The sequence below is a fragment of the Musa acuminata genome, chromosome BXJ1-11 (genome assembly GCF_036884655.1).
Source record: "Musa acuminata AAA Group cultivar baxijiao chromosome BXJ1-11, Cavendish_Baxijiao_AAA, whole genome shotgun sequence".
NCBI classification, from domain to species: Eukaryota; Viridiplantae; Streptophyta; class Magnoliopsida; order Zingiberales; family Musaceae; genus Musa; species Musa acuminata.
The window spans coordinates 33465477-33485977 of NC_088337.1; the positions used below are offsets into that span (position 1 = coordinate 33465477).

General features: G+C 41.1%; 5 protein-coding genes across 5 annotated transcripts; all 5 read right to left on the minus strand.

Annotated features, from left to right (window-relative positions):
- Positions 1 to 49: 49 nt before the first annotated feature.
- On the minus strand, positions 50 to 1560 carry LOC135596511 (cytochrome P450 71A1-like). Its single transcript, XM_065088559.1, has 2 exons — positions 1473 to 1560; positions 50 to 744 (listed from the first exon to the last, which is right to left on the minus strand). Exons 1-2 carry the CDS (start codon positions 1558 to 1560, stop codon positions 50 to 52), a joined length of 783 nt encoding a protein of 260 aa, XP_064944631.1.
- A 75-nt stretch (positions 1561 to 1635) lies between these two features.
- Positions 1636 to 3902, minus strand: LOC103974150 (cytochrome P450 71A1-like). Its single transcript, XM_065091344.1, has 2 exons — positions 2907 to 3902; positions 1636 to 2432 (listed from the first exon to the last, which is right to left on the minus strand). The coding sequence occupies exons 1-2, from the start codon at positions 3840 to 3842 to the stop codon at positions 1794 to 1796; spliced, it is 1575 nt and encodes a 524-aa protein (XP_064947416.1). The 5' UTR covers positions 3843 to 3902; the 3' UTR covers positions 1636 to 1793.
- A 1138-nt stretch (positions 3903 to 5040) lies between these two features.
- LOC135597820 (premnaspirodiene oxygenase-like) lies at positions 5041 to 6968 on the minus strand. Its single transcript, XM_065091345.1, has 2 exons — positions 5962 to 6968; positions 5041 to 5880 (listed from the first exon to the last, which is right to left on the minus strand). The coding sequence occupies exons 1-2, from the start codon at positions 6856 to 6858 to the stop codon at positions 5257 to 5259; spliced, it is 1521 nt and encodes a 506-aa protein (XP_064947417.1). The 5' UTR covers positions 6859 to 6968; the 3' UTR covers positions 5041 to 5256.
- A 5103-nt stretch (positions 6969 to 12071) lies between these two features.
- LOC103972484 (cytochrome P450 71A1) lies at positions 12072 to 14448 on the minus strand. The gene is made up of 2 exons (XM_065091346.1): positions 13435 to 14448; positions 12072 to 12976 (listed from the first exon to the last, which is right to left on the minus strand). Exons 1-2 carry the CDS (start codon positions 14356 to 14358, stop codon positions 12338 to 12340), a joined length of 1563 nt encoding a protein of 520 aa, XP_064947418.1. The 5' UTR covers positions 14359 to 14448; the 3' UTR covers positions 12072 to 12337.
- Positions 14449 to 17803: 3355 nt separating this feature from the next.
- LOC135597821 (cytochrome P450 71A1-like) lies at positions 17804 to 20273 on the minus strand. The gene is made up of 2 exons (XM_065091347.1): positions 19109 to 20273; positions 17804 to 18634 (listed from the first exon to the last, which is right to left on the minus strand). The coding sequence occupies exons 1-2, from the start codon at positions 20108 to 20110 to the stop codon at positions 17996 to 17998; spliced, it is 1641 nt and encodes a 546-aa protein (XP_064947419.1). The 5' UTR covers positions 20111 to 20273; the 3' UTR covers positions 17804 to 17995.
- Between the last annotated feature and the right edge of the window lie 228 nt (positions 20274 to 20501).

The window sequence follows — 20501 nt, forward strand, 5'->3', positions numbered from 1 at the left end:
AGCAAATATTGGAGCAATAAATATATCACTTATAATTTAGGACGACGAATCATACCATCAGAAGTGCCTTTATGGTTTGTGGAGTCAGGAGAGCATGATTCCCTCCTCGATCCTCCCGAAGAGAGAGCAGAACATCCACGTAGTCCCTCTCGCCATCATCACCTTCAGCTGATCGATCTTCGTGTTCTTGGATCACCCCATCAACCAAATCATCCCATCTCTTCTTGGTCTTCTTGGTTCTCTCCATAGAGCCAAACAATACATCTAGCCAACCCAGCCATGGGAAGTAGTCCCCCACGTAGAACTTGCCCAGTAGCACCGAAAACTCCCGGATAAGCTCGCCGAACACCACGTTCCTCCCCTCTTCTCTGTTGAACTTCCTCGAAACAACTCGACATAACATATCGTTGGCGAAGGAGTAAAAGATCTCAGACATGTCGACGCTCGTCGTCGGCGAAGCTTGAGAGGAGATCTTCCGGATCATGAAACCCACTTCCTCCTGCCTAATGAGCCGATAAGACTGCACTCTTGTGGAGCTCAAGAGGTGGAAGGCGCAGATCTTCCTGAGCTGCCTCCAGTGCTCACCGTGGGGCGAGAAGCCCAAGTCCTTGCACCCGTCGAAGAGGACTTTGGCCGGCTTTAGAACAGGCCAAAGTCCTGTTCTACTAGTGAGGATGACAACGATAATAGAGGAAGAGGAGAGGGGAGAAGAGGCAAGGGTGATGGCTAGGAGGACAATGTCAACTTTTAGAAAATAAATAAATGTTCAATAAGAATTTTTTTAAAAAATAAAACTAACTAAGATTTTCTCAAAATAAAAAAACTTTTCTTTAAAAAATTACCTTATAGAAAATGGGCGGGCAGATGAAAAAATGACATAATATGTGCTAGAATATTATGTCATACATAATATTATGCTAGAATATAAAATGACCTTATATAAATTGGAATCGTATGTGAAGTTTGTCTCATACTTTACTATATATATAAAAAAAAATCTTCTTCATAACGGGCAGGCAGATTGGAACTTTTTTTCTTCTTCCTTCCTGAGAATGCAAATGGGTTTTTGTCGTAAACTATTAGATCAATAGTAAAACAGATAATAAATTTAAAAATAAATTAGAAAAGAAAAGTTAGCTTATGTTGTCGAGTACAAGTTTATAAATTAAAAATAAAATAAAATTTATTAATGACAAGCATATATATAAATTAAAAAATAAGAATATCCTCTGTCACTACATAGTTTCCAATGATCTTTCGAGATTCAACTCATACTATCGCAAGGACAACGAATATGCACACACATGAACACAAACTTTAGTTCTCTCTTCTATTTTCAAAGCTTATGAAATTTTAATCTCATTATAAAGGATACTCTCACTTTAAAGTGTCAAAGGAGAAGGATTGTTTAAAAGTTCTTGAGATTTTGCATGTCTCCCTCGATAGGAAATAAAAACCTTGCAGAAATTTACCTCCATTTGTTTGATGGTACTCCTTCAGCTTCAAACATTGGCATTTGAGCGAAAGGATCACATCGGTATCACCCTCTCCCTTTCTCATCCACAATAAGTAATGTCGTATATTAGCTTTATTAGGATAATTGGCCGTAAGAGACCAATTCTGAACGGACTACTAAAACTACAAACATCCATGTTTTTGTCCAGATCAAAGCATACAAGGATAAATATTTTTCACTTCTTGCTATATATATATATATATATATATATATATGTAGATAGATAGATAGATAGATAGATAGAAAGATAGATAGAGAGAGTGAGAGAGTGAGTGAGTTAGAGGTGCTGCTCCTCTTGTCCAATACTCCATGGTTTAGCAACAAGATGCAGTCTTTGTTTTCTCTGGAGCACTACCCCAAAAGCCTCACTCATGTCCAAATCCTCCCTTGTCAATCCACCAGGCAACTCCCAATCAAAGTGATAAACCAGGGTTGCCAGTGCGAGCTCTAAAGAGGCATTTGCAAAGCCCATTCCAGGACAAATTCTCCTTCCTGCTCCGAATGGAATGAACTCGAAATCGTTTCCTTTGAAGTCCATTGCACCGTCCCCCATGAACCTCTCAGGTTTGAATTCGTCAGGTGCTTCCCAATGGCTTGGATCTCTGCTTATGGCCCACGCGTTCACGATCACTCGTGTTTTCTTGGGAATGTTGTATCCTTGTATTTGACAATCCTCCATTAGCTCTCGTGGAAGCAATAGCGGGGCCGGCGGGTACAGACGTAATACTTCCTTGATGATGGCTTTCAGGTAGGCCATCTCGTCCAAATCCTCCTCTTTCACCGTTCCTTTTGTTCTGCTCGCTATCCCTCGCACTTGGTGTTGTAATTTTGCCATCATTCTTGGATTCCGGAGGAGCTCCGCCATGGCGTACTCCAGGGTAACATATGATGTCTCGGTACCACCACTGAATATATCCTGCAAGTCGATAATGTTTAAAAAATGAGATCATTTGATGAATCTCAAAATAAACACTGCAAGATTGTAGTATCCACATTTCTCACGGATGAAATAAGCACCACAATAAACCTAAATAGGGGGATGGGAGTAGTTTAGATTGCTCTTGTTTGGATGTAGCAATTTGGAGAGAGGGTTCCCTATCTTGTAAAAGAAATTGGTTCACTATACTCGTAGTAACACGTGAAAAATAATAATACGCCACAATAGCGTACAACAAACACACACTTGCCTGAGGGCATAACATTCGAATATAATTAATACAATATGACAAACACACAGTGAACTCAAGAAAGTTATCAACAGACATACATCACTCGCTTTCTTATGAAACGAATTATAATTTGTCATTAGTTTTATGTGCTATCCGTATAAAAGCAAGCAAATATTGGAGCAATAAATATATCACATATAATTTAGGACGACGAATCATACCATCAGAAGTGCCTTTATGGTTTGTGGAGTCAGGAGAGCATGATTCCCTCCTGGATCCTCCCGAAGAGAGAGCAGAACATCCACGAAGTCCTTCTCGCCGTCATCACCTTCAGCTGATCGATCTTCGTGTTCTTGGATCACCCCATCAACCAAATCATCCCATCTCTTCTTGGTCTTCTTGGATCTCTCCATAGAGCCAAACAATACATCTAGCCAACCCAGCCATGGGAAGTAGTCCCCCACGTAGAACTTGCCCAGTAGCACCGAAAACTCCCGGATAAGCTCGCCGAACACCACGTTCCTCCCCTCTTCTCTGTTGAACTTCCCCGAAACAACTCGACATAACATATCGTTGGCGAAGGAGTAAAAGATCTCAGACATGTCGACGCTCGTCGTCGGCGAAGCTTGAGAGGAGATCTTCCGGATCATGAAACCCACTTCCTCCTGCCTAATGAGCCGATAAGACTGCACTCTTGTGGAGCTCAAGAGGTGGAAGGCGCAGATCTTCCTGAGCTGCCTCCAGTGCTCACCGTGGGGCGAGAAGCCCAAGTCCTTGCACCCGTCGAAGAGGACTTTGGCCGGCTTTAGAACAGGCCGGCTGGCAAAGACTTGATCGTGGTTGCGCATGACATCTCGGGCGCCATCCGGCGACGAGACCACGAGGGTTGGCACCTGACCCAAGTGCAGCAGCATGAGGGGGCCATGCTTCTGCGACAGGGCGTGGAGGGAGCGGTGAGGGTGCGAGCCGAGTTGATGGAAGTTGCCTATGAAGGGAAGCTTGGGCGGGGAAGGGGGCATGCCATGGGTCCTTGCACGGAGGTTGTTTCTTTTGAGTCCTAGACGGAGCAGCAGTAGTAAAGAGAGAGGTAGGATGAGTATGATGAAGAGTGTAGGCAGTGGAGATGAGGGAAGGAGAAGAGGCATCGAGGAAGACATTGCCGTGATTCCTAGTTGTTGTTGCTCCAAACAAACTCCAGTCGGGACGGGACGTTCCAACGCATTGCTATTTGTGGTGATAGCTAAGAAGTTCCGACTTGAGTGTCTTTCCCAGTAGGTCCTACACACCCAAGTCTTTTGAAATCACAAGTTTTCCGTATTGCGTTAGACCCATCAGTCAAATCACCCCCATTCGACATTGTGAAGAGTGATGTCGTCGATGACTAGGATCTAAACGAACCACAGGAGGAATACACCATCAGCCATGTCCTTGGTGTCGTGGAGGATAAATATGTCCCCGAGAGAATCGTGATGAGGAGGCTACAGAGATATCCTCCGTCACAATCTGCGTGGAAGTTTGCTGATCCCAGTCCTGCAAGGATTAGATGATGCAGAAACAATAATACGCATCAGAGTCCTAAATGAAACCACCGAAATTTTGACAAAAGAAAGCATTAGGTGGAGTTATATATGGCTGATATTGGAATTTGATCTTCCTATCCCACAAATTATTCATCATGCCATTCATTCATTTCCGATTTACAGTAAGAAATTTTGTCAGCCTAAAACAAAATTGATCGCGATAGATCACAAGGAGGATAATGTCATCTTTAAAAAAAAAAATATATTCTACGAAAATTTTTGAAAATATTGATGCTAACTAAAAATTTCAAAATATTTTTTATTCAAAAATTATCCTTAAAAAAATGGATAGACAGAAGAAGATGAAGACTCGACATAACTAACTATTATGTGATAGAATTAGAGTTGTAAGTGAATTTTATCTTATACTTGACTGAAAAAAATGGTATGAAGCTCCATTATTATCTCTCATAATTAATCCTTTTTAGGTAAAAATAATATTTTTTTAGAGAAAAATCATCCTAACCATTTATTTTATGATAATCTTCAATAATTGAGACCACATTGTTGATTGGGTAGATAATTATCAAATCACATGACCCCATTTGTTTGTCCTCTCACGTTTATATCTTGGCCGCCACACAGTAGTTCACATCATATGACAGCTTACCAATCAAGCCAAGAAAAAAAATTATGTCGAGCCTCATCCGTAATAGTGAAATGGAATAGGCAAAAACTTGTTTCCAACGTTTCAACGAATCGATAATTAGAAAAGAAATATGCTTTGCGTCAATTTGTCGTGGCCTCCACGGGAGACAAAACAGATAATGTTCCATAGGATTCGAAGGGCTCGTATGTGACAACTTTAATTATATGAAGATGTTATGCATACATACGTTCTTAACAACTCACAAACTTGAACCATTACCAAGTTAATATTATACATACATCACCGAGTTTCCATTAAACGGATCAGCGGCAAACCCAAAGAAACATATGAATTCCAACAGACGTACTTTTCACGCACTAATCATCTGATTCTTGCCAACTTTCAGATAGTAGCGGGGACAGGAATTCTTGAAGTAGCAAGCAACTTTAGCTCGGTTTGCCTTGGTACAAGGACTGCCATCTTCTCACGCATGTCGAGCTCCTCGGGTTTCATTCCACTGGGAAGCTTCCAGTCGAAGTGGAAGAGGAGATTAGCCAGGGCGAGCTCCACCACGGTCAGCCCGAAGTCGATCGCCGGGCAGATCCTTCGGCCAGCTCCGAACGGCAAGTACTCGAAGTCGAATCCCTTGAAATCTATGGAACTCCCTTCGAACCTCTCCGGCTTGAAGCTCTCGGCGTCGTCCCAGTACTGCGGATCCCTGCAGATCGCCCATGCATTGACGAAGACGCGAGTGCCTGCTTCTATCTTGTAGCCCATCACTTCGCTGGTCTCCCTGCATAATCTTGGTAACAGCGGGAGTGATGGGTGAAGCCTTAGCGTCTCTTTGATAATTAGCTTCATGTAGTTTAGCTTATCCATGTCACTCTCTTCGACCCTGTTCTTTCCTTTCAGAGTTTCCCTCACTTCCTTGTGCGCTCTCTCCATGATCCAGGGGTGCCTGATCAGCTCCGACATGGCCCATTCAACGACGGTCGATGAGAACTCGGTGCCCCCCACGAACATGTCCTGCGCGCGCCAAGGACGACGAGATCGTTACACAAGAATACTTGATTAGCATTAGTATGACAGGAGTTGATCCGGCCTCACCAATATCGCAGCCTTTATATTGTCCATCGTCAAGGGAATTTCCAGCTGCGGATCGTCCTTAAGCCTCAGCAGCACGTCGACCAAGTCCTCCACTCGCCCACCATCGTCGCCCGTGACGGCATCATCCTGGTGCTCCTTGAGAATCTCGTCTAGGACCTCATCAATCTGATGGTGAAGCCGGTGCATGTGTGACATGCCACCGGTGAGGACGTCAAGGAACTTGAGCGACGGAAACGTGTCGGCCAAGCAGAAACCTCCTAGGACATGGCACGTATCCTTGACGATCGAGACGAAACACTCTCGATGCTCACGGTGTTTACCGAACGCCGCTCGGCAGGTGATGGCGTTGGCAAGACGGAACAGCTTGTCGCTGAGGTTGACGGGTGCTGTTCCCGACTTGGAGATGTCTCTCATCAGTTCATGGGTCAGTTCCGTCCTGATGGAGGAGAAGGATCGGGTGCGCTTGCCGGCGAGCAGCTCCGTGAAACAGAGCCGGCGCATCTGCTTCCAGTAAGGACCGAAGGGGGACCAGCCGATGTCGGAGGCGCCATATAGAACGATCTGCGTTGCGGCGAGCGCGGGACGGGAAGCGAAGTTGTCACCATGTTTCTGTAAGATCTCCTCGGCGGCTTCGCGTGAGGAGGCGACCGCGACGTCCACCTGGCCGATCCTGACGAGCATGAGGGGGCCGTGCTTGCGAGCGAGGTGGCGGAGTGCGCGGAAGGGCAGCTGCCCGACCAGGTGGTGCATGCCTCCGATGAGAGGCAGATTCCAAGGGCCGGGGGGAAGTCTGGCGTTTGGGCCTTTGAACTTGGCGAACCATTTCTTCGTCAAGACGAGGAAGAAGAGGAGGGAGCAGAGGAAGATGGGCATGGAAGGGAGTTGAAGCAGATCCATGAAGTGGATGCGAAGGTGAAGACACCTGCGTCAAAAGCCATTTTTGGGCATCTTATAATGGTTGGGGCAATCGCATGGTGCTGTGTGCGGAAGATTTTAACATGCTCTGTAAACCTCATGGTGACACATGGAAACTGGTTGGTGTGTCCAAGTCACAAATCTTTTGGCGACGGCATCAATCAGAAACAATCTATTTGGATGCATCCATCCGTATCAACAGTAAGTCAATCAAAGACGGACCATGCGAATACGGTTGGATCTCCAATATCGACTGTCTATGCGCCAGCATCCATATCGGCTATCTCCATTTCAACGTCGCTATGTTTGCCATATTTGTGTGGGTCTCTCAAGGCATAGAAGCATGGTACGAGGGTACTCTCCTTACAAAAAGATGTTATTATTACTTTCGCCTTTATCGATCTGGCTCTTTGTCATGTTCTGAATTGGGTAATTTTTTCTCTCTTTTTCTCTCTTTTCTAATCATTACAACAGAAAGAAACATCTCTGCTGACCTTTCAAAATAATCGTCACGGTTTTCTCGTGCCATATATTTAATTCTATTTATATCCTTTTCTCTTCTTCCCACTAGATGATTAATTAAAACCAGCGTCCGGGCTTCCCTTTATATATATATATATATATATATATATATAAAGAACAATGATTTCCGCATGAAATGTATTTAATGATAGCCGGAGCTTCTCCTGTTGGTCTTTCGAAGGGATTTTCAACTTAAGACTGCTGGCTGGTCCTCCGTTGTCTATAAATTTATCATATTTACTGTGTTGAAAATTAAATTAAAATGAGGAGGGCCGACTCGTGCAATAATGCATGCTTTGGGTTTGATTGGTTTCTGATGTGTGACCAAAGCAACCGATGTGCTAAAAAAATGAGGAGGGCCGACATTTCGGGACTCGATCAACAGATTACTGATTCGGAGATATCGTGGGAAGTTGGCAGATCCGCAAACAGCAGCTGCAGTGATACCAAACTTGATTGGATGACCCAACGACGGACGGATAGCTTCGCCCTCCATCCCCTTTGATAGGAAATATTTCACCGCTTGAGAGTTGGAATGACCCAACACGCATATGCGGCAAGAACGATCGAGCTAGCATATTATCATCGACTTAGTTGAGATTACTAAAGTCGTCAAGTATCATTACGATTAAGTTATAGACTTAACTGAGAGGATGAGAAGACTGTCATGCAGCAAATGTTTCCATATGCGGACTTATCACATCAATGTTTAATTCGAGCTCACCGAGATCACGGCCTTTACGTTGTCGGTCGTGATGAGAATTTCAGCAGCACATCGACCAAGTCCACCTCGTCGACACGCTCACTGTTGCTCGTGGTGGCCTCTAACCTCGTGCTCTTTGATTATCTCGCCCGGGATGTCATTCGTTTGTCGGCGTATGTGCTGTATCTTCGACATGGAACCCGTGAGGATGTCGAGAAAGTTGAGCGATGGAAATGTGTCGGCCAACCACAAGCCACCGAGCAGTTCGAACGTCTCCTTGATGATCGTGACGAACCTCTCTCGGCAATCCCATCGTTTGCCAAACGCCGCTCGGCAAACGATGGCATTGCTGAGACCGAACAGCTTCTCGCGAGGAGAAGGATCGGATGCACAGAGGTTTTGGATTTCGGCCTTTGGACTTAGTGAATCCTATCGGGGATGGAGGAGTAAGGAAACAAAAAATACATAATATTATGATTTAATTAAAAAAATATATTTTTAATAAAAAAATTGATGTAGTATTAAACAATTGGTAAGACATAGAACACTTGTGAGATATTTCCAAAAGTGCACACACACCATCTTGTTACATGAACTATGATCTTATTTATATGACATGATGATAACTACCTCACTTCATCATAGGAACTAACATATAACTTTTAGATCATTTATCATTACTTAGAATATGTATATAACTACATAGAATATGACAGCTACCTAGATGATTACTATGAATCAATTCTCAATATTCTCCTTTGATTCATAGTTAATACATCAATTTGAGACAAAAAAATAAAAATACTTTTGCATTGGAAGTGACTTGGTGAAAATTTTCGTAACTTGTTTATCTGTTCCACTATATTTCATTGCTATGACTCCACTTGATATAAGATCATAGTCAAAATGATAATGTATCTCTATATACTTCGTTCATCTATAAAGTGTTGGATTATTTGTCATTACAATTGTGGCTTTTGTTATCACATGTTGCATTTTTTTATTCTTGATAAAGATCTTCAAGAAGTATTCTGAGCCATATTGCTTGACAAGTTGCTGATGTTGCAATTACATATTCTGCTTCCAATATCGATAACACAATTGTTGCTTGCTTCTTTCAACTCCAAGATATAGTTTCTGATCTGAGACTAAAAATATTGCCTGAATTACTCTTTCTATCATCTAAAGCTCATGCCCAATCACTATCAGTGTAACCAAATAATTTATATTTAAAATTATGAGAATACCATATGCCTAATATGTAGTTCCAACAATATAACATAAAATTCTTTTAACAAATCCGAGATGATATTTACTTGGGCTATGCATAAACCTGGATACTACACCAATGGAGAAGGTAATATCTGATCGAGTATGAGTTAGATAAATCAAACCTCCAACCAAACATCTATAGTATCTTATATTTCTCAAACATGTATCATCTTTAAGTTTCAATAATACGAGTTGATTCTAGATTTTCTAGATCACATCTTCTCTTTCTTCTTTACATTTGATGCAGCAATTATTATTTCCTTAGGAAATAATGGTTCATTTCAATCTACAAAACTTAGATATATTAATATAGCAACTATAATCTCCTTCAAGTTCTCCAATTGATTTTTGAGTAAAAGATATAACATCCACACAATAGCCGAATTGCTTGTGCAAATTAGCATCAAATTCCTTATGAAAATCAGCAAGCTATGATGTGAATCTTTCATTCAGCAAAAGCCTAAATCTATCTCTAGGCAATCCATGAGCAAAAGCAGAATCGCTCATGTCATCAACTTGAACTTTTCTTCCAAACCCATTAGTTTTAATCACATTTGACTTATATTTCACCTAAAAAACCAATTTATAAATAATTAGATTTTTATTTGTTAGCTTTAACACAAGATCTCAAGCTTCATATTTACGAAGAGTATTCATTTCTTTATTTATGGCATCCTCTCGCACCGTAACACCTTTGACTTCATGAAAATAAGCAAGCTCAAGGTGATACTCCCTCCATCGCTTTGCATCATTATTGGTGATGAAGAAATAACAAGAGTAGATACCAATGAAGAAGTAGATGAGCGAAAATCTATTGGCACATTAGATAACAAAGGAATCTCAACCATAGGTTTTAAACATATAACATTTTATTAATATTTTCAAAAGAAATTACTTGTGAATGATAATAACAAGAAACTTCATCAAACATAACATCTCGAGATATCATGTGTTTGTGGATCCATACATTTTCAACCTTTCTTCATTTTATTATAACCAATAAAAATATATTTTTTGGTCTTAACATCAAGCTTACTTCTTTTTTAATCTGGTATATGAATATAGTATGGAAAACCAAATACTCTGAAATGTCTAACATTTGGGTCTCACATGGAGACTTCCGATTGATTGAACTAAGATGACTTCGATTAATAACATAAGTTATATATGTCATACTTTCTGCCCATAAGTTAATTTTTAACAGTGTTTTCTTAGGAATATTGTCTCCAGCAATTCTCGTGGAAGTAATAAAGGCAGGGGTGGATATGCACGCGGAACACTTCCTTGATGACAGCTTTCAAATGGACCATAACGTTATGCTCCACCTCTCTTACTTGTCCTTCTCCTTGTCTAACTTGGTCTTGTAATTTTCTCATCGCTTTTGGACTCAGAACGGGCTCCATCATGGCATCCTCCAGGGTAACATACCATGAATGTGTACCAGCACTGAACATATCCTGCGAATTAAATTTGTTGAATAAACGAGAGCCCATTTGATATATCTTTTTTTCAAAAATTTTCATAGAATAATTTTTTTTCCAAAAGATGATATTGTTCTCCTAATCTTCGTCTCATCTATCCCACCTCTCCTCGTACTATCGCTCATCACTCTTTATTGTTACCATCGTCATCCTCACTCACAAGCCCTCGACTGCAACTCCCTCTTCTATCAGTGTGACAATGGGATGGCAAAGCCAAGGATGATTGATCCGCATGCCTGGATCGTCTCCTTCATTCCACTATCCCTACCTTCATCATTTTCACTTATCATTATCAAGATGTTCGATCATCCTCATCCTCGTCACTAAATGCACACTCTCTCACTGTCGATCCGGGTGAAGGGAGCGACAAGTGAGGATGACAACGATCATAGAGGAAGAGGAGAGGGGAGAAGAGGCAAGGCGATGGCTAGGAGGACAATGTCAACTTTAAGAAATAAATAAATGTTCAATGAATTTTTTTTTAAAAAATAAAACTAACTAAGATTTTCTCAAAATAAAAAAAAAAACTTTTCTTTAAAAAATTACCTTATAGAAAATGGGCGGGCAGATGGAAATATGACATAATATGTGCTAGAATTGGAATCGTATGTGAAGTTTGTCTCATACTTTACTATATAAAAAAAAAAATCTTCTTCATAACGGGCAGGCAGATTAGAACTTTTTTTCTTCTTCCTGAGAATCCAAATGGGTTTTTGTCGTAAACTATTAGATCAATAGTAAAACAGATAATAAATCTAAAAATAAATTAGAAAACAAAAGTTAGCTTATGTTGTCGAGTACAAGTTTATAAATTAAAAATAAAATAAAATTTATGAATGACAAGCATATAAATTTTAAAAAAAAAGAATATCCTCTGTCACTACATAGTTTCCAACGATCTTTCGAGATTCAACTCATACTATCGCAAGGACAACGGATATGCACACACATGAACACAAACTTTACTTCTCTCTTCTATTTTCAAAGCTTATGAAATTTTAATCTCATTATAAAGGATACTCTCACTTTAAAGTGTCAAAGGAGAAGGATTGTTTAAAAGTTCTTGAGATTTTGCATGTCTCCCTCGATAGGAAATAACAACCTTGCAGAAATTTACCTCCACTTGTTTGATGGTACTCCTTCAGCTTCAAACATTGGCATTTGAGCGAAAGGATCACATCGGTATCACCCTCTCCCTTTCTCATCCACAATAAGTAACATCGAAAATTAGCTTTATTAGGATAATTGGCCGTAAGAGACCAATTCTGAACGGACTGCCAAAACTACAAACATCCATCTTTTTGTTCAGTTTAGATCAAAGCATACAAGGATAAATATTTTTCACTTCTTGCTATATATATATATATATATATATATATATATATATATATATATATATATATATATATATATATATATATATATATAGATAGATAGATAGATAGATAGATAGATAGATAGATAGAGTGAGAGTGTGAGTGAGTTAGAGGTGCTGCTCCTCTTGCCCAATACTCCATGGTTTAGCAACAAGATGCAGTCTTTGTTTTCTCTGGAGCACTAACCCAAAAGCCTCACTCATGTCCAAATCCTCCCTTGTCAATCCACCAGGCAACTCCCAATCAAAGTGATAAACCAGGGTTGCCAGTGCGAGCTCTAAAGAGGCAATTGCAAAGCTCATTCCAGGACAAATTCTCCTTCCTGCTCCGAACGGAATGAACTCGAAATCGTTTCCCTTGAAGTCCATTGCACCGTCCCCGATGAACCTCTCAGGTTTGAATTCGTCAGGTGCTTCCCAATGGCTTGGATCTCTGCTTATGGCCCATGCGTTCACGATCACTCGTGTTTTCTTGGGAATGTTGTATCCTTGTATTTGACAATCCTCCATCAGCTCTCGTGGAACCAATAGCGGGACCGGCGGGTATAGACGTAATACTTCCTTGATGATGGCTTTCAGGTACACCATCTCGTCCAACTCCTCCTCTTTCACCGTTCCTTTTGTTCTGCTCGCTATCCCTCGCACTTGGTGTTGTAATTTTGCCATCATTCTTGGACTCCGGACGAGCTCCGCCATGGCGTACTCCAGGGCAACATATACTGTCTCGGTACCACCACTGAATATATCCTGCAAGTCGTCGATAATGTGGAAAAAATGAGATCATTTGATAAATCTCAAAATAAACACTGCAAGATTGTAGAATCCACATTTCTCACTGATGAAATAAGCACCACAATATACCTAAATAGGGGGATGGGAGTAGTTTAGATTGCTCTAGTTTGGATGTAGCAATTTGGAGAGAGGGTTCCCCCTATCTCGTAAAAGAAATCGGTTCGCTATACTATATATAGTAACACGTGAAAATAATAATCACTTGCCTGAGGGCATAACATACGAATATAATTAATACAATATGACAAACACACAGTGAACTCAAGAAAGTTATCTACGTACATACATCACTCACTTTCGTATGAAACGAATTATAATTTGTCATTAGTTGTTATATGTGCTATCCATCAAAAAGGCAAGCAAATATTGGAACAATAAATATATCACTTATAATTTAGGACGAGGAATCATACCATCAGAAGTGCCTTTATGGTTTGTGGAGTCAGGAGAGCATGATTCCCTCCCGGATCCTCCCTAAGAGAGAGCAGAACATCCACGAAGTCCTTCTCGCCATCATCACCTTTTGCTGATCGATCTTCGTGTTCTTGGATCACCCCATCGAGCAAATCATCCCATCTCTTCTTGGTCTTCTTGGCTCTCTCCATAGAGCCAAACAATACATCCAGCCAACCCAGCCATGGGAAGTAGTCCCCCACGTAGAACTTGCTCAGTAGCACCGAAAACTCCCGGATCAGCTCGCGGAACAGCACGTTCCTCCCCTCTTCTCTGTTGAACTTCCCCGAAACAACTCGACATAAAATATCGTTGGCGAAGGAGTAAAAGATCTCAGACATGTCGACGCTCGTCGTCGGCGAAGCTTGAGAGGAGATCTTCCGGATCATGAAACTCACTTCCTCCTGCCTAATGAGCCGATAAGACTGAACTCTTGTGGAGCTCAAGAGGTGGAAGGCGCAGATCTTCCTGAGCTGCCTCCAGTGCTCACCGTGGGGCGAGAAGCCCAAGTCCTTGCACTCGTCGAAGAGGACTTTGGCCGGCTTTAGAACAGGCCGGCTGGCAAAGACTTGATCGTGGTTGCGCATGACATCTCGGGCGCCATCCGGCGACGAGACCACGAGGGCTGGCACCTGACCCAAGTGCAGCAGCATGAGGGGGCCATGCTTGTGCGACAGGGCGTGGAGGGAGCGGTGAGGGTGCGAGCCGAGTTGATGGAAGTTGCCTATGAAGGGAAGCTTGGGCGGGGAAGGGGGCATGCCATGGGTCCTTGCACGGAGGTTGTTTCTTTTGAGTCCTAGACGGAGCAGCAGCAGTAAAGAGAGAGGTAGGACGAGTATGATGAAGAGTGTCGGCAGTGGAGATGGGGGAAGGAGAAGAGGCATTGCCGTGATTCCTAGTTGTTGTTGTTGCTCCAAACAAACTCCAGTCGGGACGGGACGGGACGTTCCAATGTATTGCTATTTGTGGTGACAGCTAAGAAGTTCCGACTCCGAGTGTCTTTCCCAGTAGAAGTCTTTTGAAATCACAAGTTTTCCGTATTGCGGTAGACCCATCAATCAAATCAACTCATTGGATATTGTGAAGAGTCACGTCGTCGATGACTAGGATAGGATCTAAACGAGCCAGCCACAGGAGGAATATACCATCATCAGCCATGTCCTTGGTGACGTGGAGGAGAAATGTCCCCGAAATTTTGACAAAAGAGAGCATTGGGATTGGGTGGAGTTATATGGCTGATATTGAAATTTGATCTTCCTATCCCACAAATTATTCATTATGTCATTCATTCATTTCCGATTTACAGCAAGAAATTTGCCAGCCTAAAACAAAACAAAATTGATCGTGATAGATCACAAGGAGGATAATGTCATATTTTTTTTAAAAAAATATTCTACCAAAATTTTTGAAAATATTGATGCTAACTAAAATTTTTAAAATATTTTTTTTTCAAAATTTATCCTAAAAAAATGGATAGACAGAAGAGAAAAAGATGAAGACTCGACATAACTAACTATTATGTGATAGAATTAGAGTTGTAAGTGATTTTTATCTTATACTTCACTGAAAAAAAAGGTATGAAGCTCCATTATTATCTCTCATAATTATTCTTTTTTTAGGTAAAAAAATAATTTTTTAGAGAAAAATCGTTTTTATGATAATCCACTTTTATATTTGAAAAAAAATTCTCCAAACAAAAACTACATCGTTCAGACATAATTAAGCGATTGATCTTTCTCGATTGACATGACTGTGTTCAAAATGATTATCTTCAATAATTAAGACCACATTATTGATTGGGGAGATAATTATCGTGTCACACCACCCCATGACTTTGTCGCCTCACAATTATTATATCTTGGTCGCCGCACAGTAATTCACATCATATGACAGCTTCCCAATGAAGCCAAGAAAAAGATAATTATGTTGAGCCTCATCCGTAATAGCGAAATGGTATAGCCAAAAACTTGGTTTTCAACGTTTCAACGAATCGATAATTATAAATTAAATTTATTTTTTCAAGTAAAAAATATCCTGACATAATTATAAAAAGTATGCACAGATGCAAACTTATTTACGACACTTACAAGTCGGTCACTTTACAATTCAAAACAGAAGAATATTGGAGGATTCTTTCTTGACAATCCAAATGAGAGTTTTTGTCTTAAACTATTAGATCGATCGACACTAAAATCAATGGATGCAATCAAAAAATTATCATAAATTAGAAAACAAAAGTAAATTAAAATTTATGAGCTACCAACATATAAATTCAAAATAAAATTTATGAATTTATGAGCTACCAACATACGATTTCTTACATAATCTAGCACTCGATTTTAATCAGATTTATACGGGAAATCATATCATAAATTTCAATTAAACGCAAATTTGACCTTATCTTCACACAGCATTCACCCAACGTGGCACGCTGGTTTCGTTGTCTTGTCGGCTTTTGGACCTGTAATAATCAAGACGAGAGTCATGGGGATGGAGCATCTGCCAAGTTCGGATAACCACAAATGCACTCTCTTATCTCTGGGCCTTCCAATCAAGTCTCAGGTAATTGCTGCTGCTGCTGTTAGTTTGGCAAGTCTCATAGTTCCACATTGGGAAAATCAGACTTGTTATCTCGTCTTGAAACTATAAATAAGGGTAGCTTTGAAGTCAGATGCACCACAAGAAAAACCTAAGTATTTGCTTTGGGTTTAAGTCCATATTCATTTAAATAGTTTGGACTTATAGTTTGATTTTTTCTTGTTTAGTATTTTCGGGTGTTTTATGGCCTAGGAACATCTTCCTAAGGCATTTGTAATTGTCCCTCTTTTGCAATAGTAATTTGCTCCTCTTTCGTCCGTGAATGTAGATCAAAGTCAATTGATCGAACCACGAATATCTGGTGTTCTTGTCTTACTTTTATTCTTTCCGTTTTAATATTTTGTTCGGTTGCCAAAATTACCTTGTAGTAAATTTCCTGTGGCTAGCTCTAACAAACTGGTATCAGAGCATGGTTTTGGGATCTTTTGGCAACGATGACAATAACAAAGATTGTTGTCGAAAAATTCGATAGAAATGTCAACTTCGACTTTTGGAAACTCAAGATGGAGGTCATTCTAGTTCAAGACGGAGTTGATTTGGTACTACAGGGAGCCGAGAGCATTCCAGATGATATGTCAAAAGAAGAGCTTGCGGGTATGGATAAGAAGACCCGATCAAGCATCATTCTAAATCTCTCTGACAATGTTTTACGGGAGGTAGCTACGGAGACTACGGCTAAGAGCATGTGGGACAAGCTTAAAGCCTTGTACATGAAGAGGACAGTGGAGAATCGTCTCTACTTGAAACAGAGTCTGTATATGCTTCGGATGATTGAAGGTACATCTATACTCTCGCATCTTGATAAGTTTGATTCTTTGGTTATAGATTTGGAGAATATAGATGCAAAAATTGATGATGAGGATAAGGCTTTGTTACTCTTTTGTTCTCTTCCCCAATCTTTTAAGCATTTCCGTGATACTTTGATTTATGAAAAAAAAATAGTTTTTTATCATGAAATTAAATCTGCACTGAAATATAAGGAGCAGATAGATAGGAATATCACTGAGGAAAGTAGAGAGAATCAGGCTGAGGGTCTAAATCCAAACATAGAAATTTGGAATGTAGATATTGTAATAAAATGGGGCACATTAAATCTGATTGCTTTAAATTGAAAAATAAATTAAAGTAAAAAGAAAAATTTATTGAAAAAATTACTGAATCCGCCGAAGTTAGTGTAGCAACTAATTTAAACTTTTCTTTAAAAAATTACCTTATAGAAAATGGGCGGACAGATAGAAATATGACATAATATGTGTTAGAATTGGAATCGTACGTGAAGTTTGTCTCGTACTTTACTATATAAAAAAAAATTAAAATTTATGAATGACAAGCATATAAATTCAAAATAAGAATATCCTCTGTCACTACATAGTTTCCAACGATCTTTCGTGATTCAACTCATACTATCGCAAGGACAACGAATATGCACACACATGAACAAAAACTTTGAGTTCTCTCTTCTATTTTCAAAGCTTATGAAATTTTAATCTCATAATAAAGGATACTCTGACTTTAAAGTGTCAAAGGAGAAGGATTGTTTAAAAGTTCTTGAGATTTTGCATGTCTCCCTCGATAGAAAATAACAACAACCTTGCAGAAATTGGCCTCCACTTGTTTGATGGTACTCCTTCAGCTTCAAACATTGGCATTTGAGCGAAAGGATCACATCGGTATCACCCTCTCCCTTTCTCATCCACAATAAGTAACATCGAATATTAGCTTTATTAGGATAATTGGCCGTAAGAGACCAATTCTGAACGGACTGCCAAAACTACAAACATCCATCTTTTTGTTCAGTTTAGATCAAAGCATACAAGGATAAATAATTTTCACTTACATATATATATATATATATATATATATATATATATATATATATATATAGAGAGAGAGAGAGAGAGAGAGAGAGAGAGAGTGAGTGAGTTAGAGCTGCTGCTCCTCTTGCCCAATACTCCATGGTTTAGCAACAAGATGCAGTCTTTGTTTTCTTTGGAGCACTACCCCAAAAGCCTCACTCGTGTCCAAATCCTCTCCTGTCATTCCACCAGGCAACTCCCAATCAAAGTGATAAACCAGGGTTGCCAGTGCGAGCTCTAAAGAGGCAATTGCAAAGCTCATTCCAGGACAAATTCTCCTTCCTGCTCCGAACGGAATGAACTCGAAATCGTTTCCCTTGAAGTCCATTGCACCGTCCCCCATGAACCTCTCAGGTTTGATTTCGTCAGGTGCTTCCCAATGGCTTGGATCTCTGCTTATGGCCCATGCGTTCACGATCACTCGTGTTTTCTTGGGAATGTTGTATCCTTGTATTTGACAATCCTCCATTAGCTCTCGTGGAAGCAATAGCGGGGCCGGCGGGAACAGACGTAATACTTCCTTGATGATGGCTTTCAGGTAGGCCATCTCGTCCAAATCCTCCTCTTTCACCGTTCCTTTTCTTCTGCTCGCTATCCCTCGCACTTGGTGTTGTAATTTTGCCATCATTCTTGGATTCCGGACGAGCTCCGCCATGGCGTACTCCAGGGTAGCATATGATGTCTCGGTACCACCACTGAATATATCCTGCAAGTCGATAATGTTGAAAAAATGAGATCATTTGATGAATCTCAAAATAAACACTGCAAGATTGTAGTATCCACATTTCTCACGGATGAAATAACCAACACAATATACCTAAATAGGGGGATGGGAGTAGTTTAGATCGCTCTAGTTTGGATGTAGCAATCTGGAGAGAGGGTTCCCTATCTTGTAAAAGAAATTGGTTCACTATACTCGCAGTAACACGCGAAAAATAATAATACGCCACAATAGCGTACGACAAACACACACTTGCCTGAGGGCATAACATTCGAATATAATTAATACAATATGACAAACACACAGTGAACTCAAAAAAGTTATCAACAGACATACATCACTCGCTTTCTTATGAAACGAATTATAATTTGTCATTAGTTATATGTGCTATCCGTATAAAAGCAAGCAAATATTGGAGCAATAAATATATCACTTATAATTTAGGACGACGAATCATACCATCAGAAGTGCCTTTATGGTTTGTGGAGTCAGGAGAGCATGATTCCCACCTGGATCCTCCCGAAGAGAGAGCAGAACATCCACGAAGTCCTTCTCGCCATCATCACCTTCAGCTGATCGATCTTCGTGTTCTTGGATGACCCCATCCAGCAAATCATCCCATCTCTTCTTGGACTTGTTGACTCTCTCCATAGAGCCAAACAATACATCCAGCCAACCCAGCCATGGGAAGTAGTCCCCCACGTAGAACTTGCTCAGTAGCACCGAAAACTCCCGGGTCGACTCGCGGAACAGCACGTTCCTCCCCTCTTCTCTGTTGAACTTTCCCGAAACAACTCGACATAATATATCGTTGGCGAAGGAGTAAAATATCTCAGACATGTCGACGCTCGTCGTCAGCGAAGCTTGAGAGGAGATCTTCCGGATCATGAAACCCACTTCCTCCTGCCTAATGAGCCGATAAGACTGCACTCTTTTGGAGCTCAAGAGGTGGGAGGCGCAGATCTTCCTAAGCTGCCTCCAGGAGTCACCGTAGGGCGCTAACGCCAAGTCCGTCGTCCCGTCGAAGAGGACTTTGGCCGGCTTTAGAGCAGGCCGGCTGGCAAAGACTTGATCGTGGTTGCGCATGACATCTCGGGCGCCATCCGGCGACGAGACCACGAGGGTTGGCACCTGACCCAAGCGCAGCAGCATGAGGGGGCCATGCTTCTGCGACAGGGCGTGGAGGGAGCGGTGAGGGAGCGAGCCGAGTTGATGGAAGTTGCCTACGAAGGGAAGCTTGAGCGGGGAAGGGGGCATGTCATGGGTCCTCGCACGGAGGTTGTTTCTTTTGAGTCCTAGACGGAGCAGCAGTAGTAACGAGAGAGGTAGGACGAGTATGACGAAGAGTGTAGGCAGTGGAGATGGGGGAAGGAGAAGAGGCATCGAGGAAGACATTGCCATGATTCGTAGTTTGTTGTTGCTCCAAACAAACTCCAGTCGGGACGGGACGTTCCAATGCATTGCTATTCGTGGTGATAGCTAAGAAGTTCTATTTTGGGTGTCTTCCCAGTTGGTCCTACACACGCAAGTCTTTTGAAATCACAAGTTTTCGGCATTGCGGTAGTTCCATCAGTCAAATCACCCCATTCGACATTGTGAAGAGTGACGTCGTAGATGACTAGGATCTAAACGAGCTACACTTGAAACACACAGGAGGAACATACCATCAGCCATGTCCTTGTTGTCGTGGAGGAGAAATGTCCCCAACAAAATCGTGATGAAGCCACAGATATCTGTCACAATCTGCGTGGAAGTTTGCCGATCCCAATCCTGCGAGGATTAGATGATACAGAAACTACACTAATACGCATCAGATTACCTGCCTTCAAGAGTCCTAAATGAAACCACAGAA

Coding starts and splice junctions, on each gene's coding strand:
- LOC135597821 (XM_065091347.1), bottom strand. CDS start 20,110: ATGCATTGGAACGTCCCGTCCCGACTGGAGTTTGTTTGGAGCAACAAC. Junction 18,635..19,108: donor CCATAAAGGCACTTCTGATG/GTATGATTCGTC, acceptor ATCGACTTGCAG/GATATATTCAGTGGTGGTAC.
- LOC103972484 (XM_065091346.1), bottom strand. CDS start 14,358: ATGCCTCTTCTCCTTCCCCCATCTCCACTGCCGACACTCTTCATCATA. Junction 12,977..13,434: donor CCATAAAGGCACTTCTGATG/GTATGATTCCTC, acceptor GACGACTTGCAG/GATATATTCAGTGGTGGTAC.
- LOC135597820 (XM_065091345.1), bottom strand. CDS start 6,858: ATGGATCTGCTTCAACTCCCTTCCATGCCCATCTTCCTCTGCTCCCTC. Junction 5,881..5,961: donor ATATAAAGGCTGCGATATTG/GTGAGGCCGGAT, acceptor TGGCGCGCGCAG/GACATGTTCGTGGGGGGCAC.
- LOC103974150 (XM_065091344.1), bottom strand. CDS start 3,842: ATGTCTTCCTCGATGCCTCTTCTCCTTCCCTCATCTCCACTGCCTACA. Junction 2,433..2,906: donor CCATAAAGGCACTTCTGATG/GTATGATTCGTC, acceptor ATCGACTTGCAG/GATATATTCAGTGGTGGTAC.
- LOC135596511 (XM_065088559.1), bottom strand. CDS start 1,560: ATGAGAAAGGGAGAGGGTGATACCGATGTGATCCTTTCGCTCAAATGC. Junction 745..1,472: donor GTACCATCAAACAAATGGAG/GTAAATTTCTGC, acceptor ATTTTCTAAAAG/TTGACATTGTCCTCCTAGCC.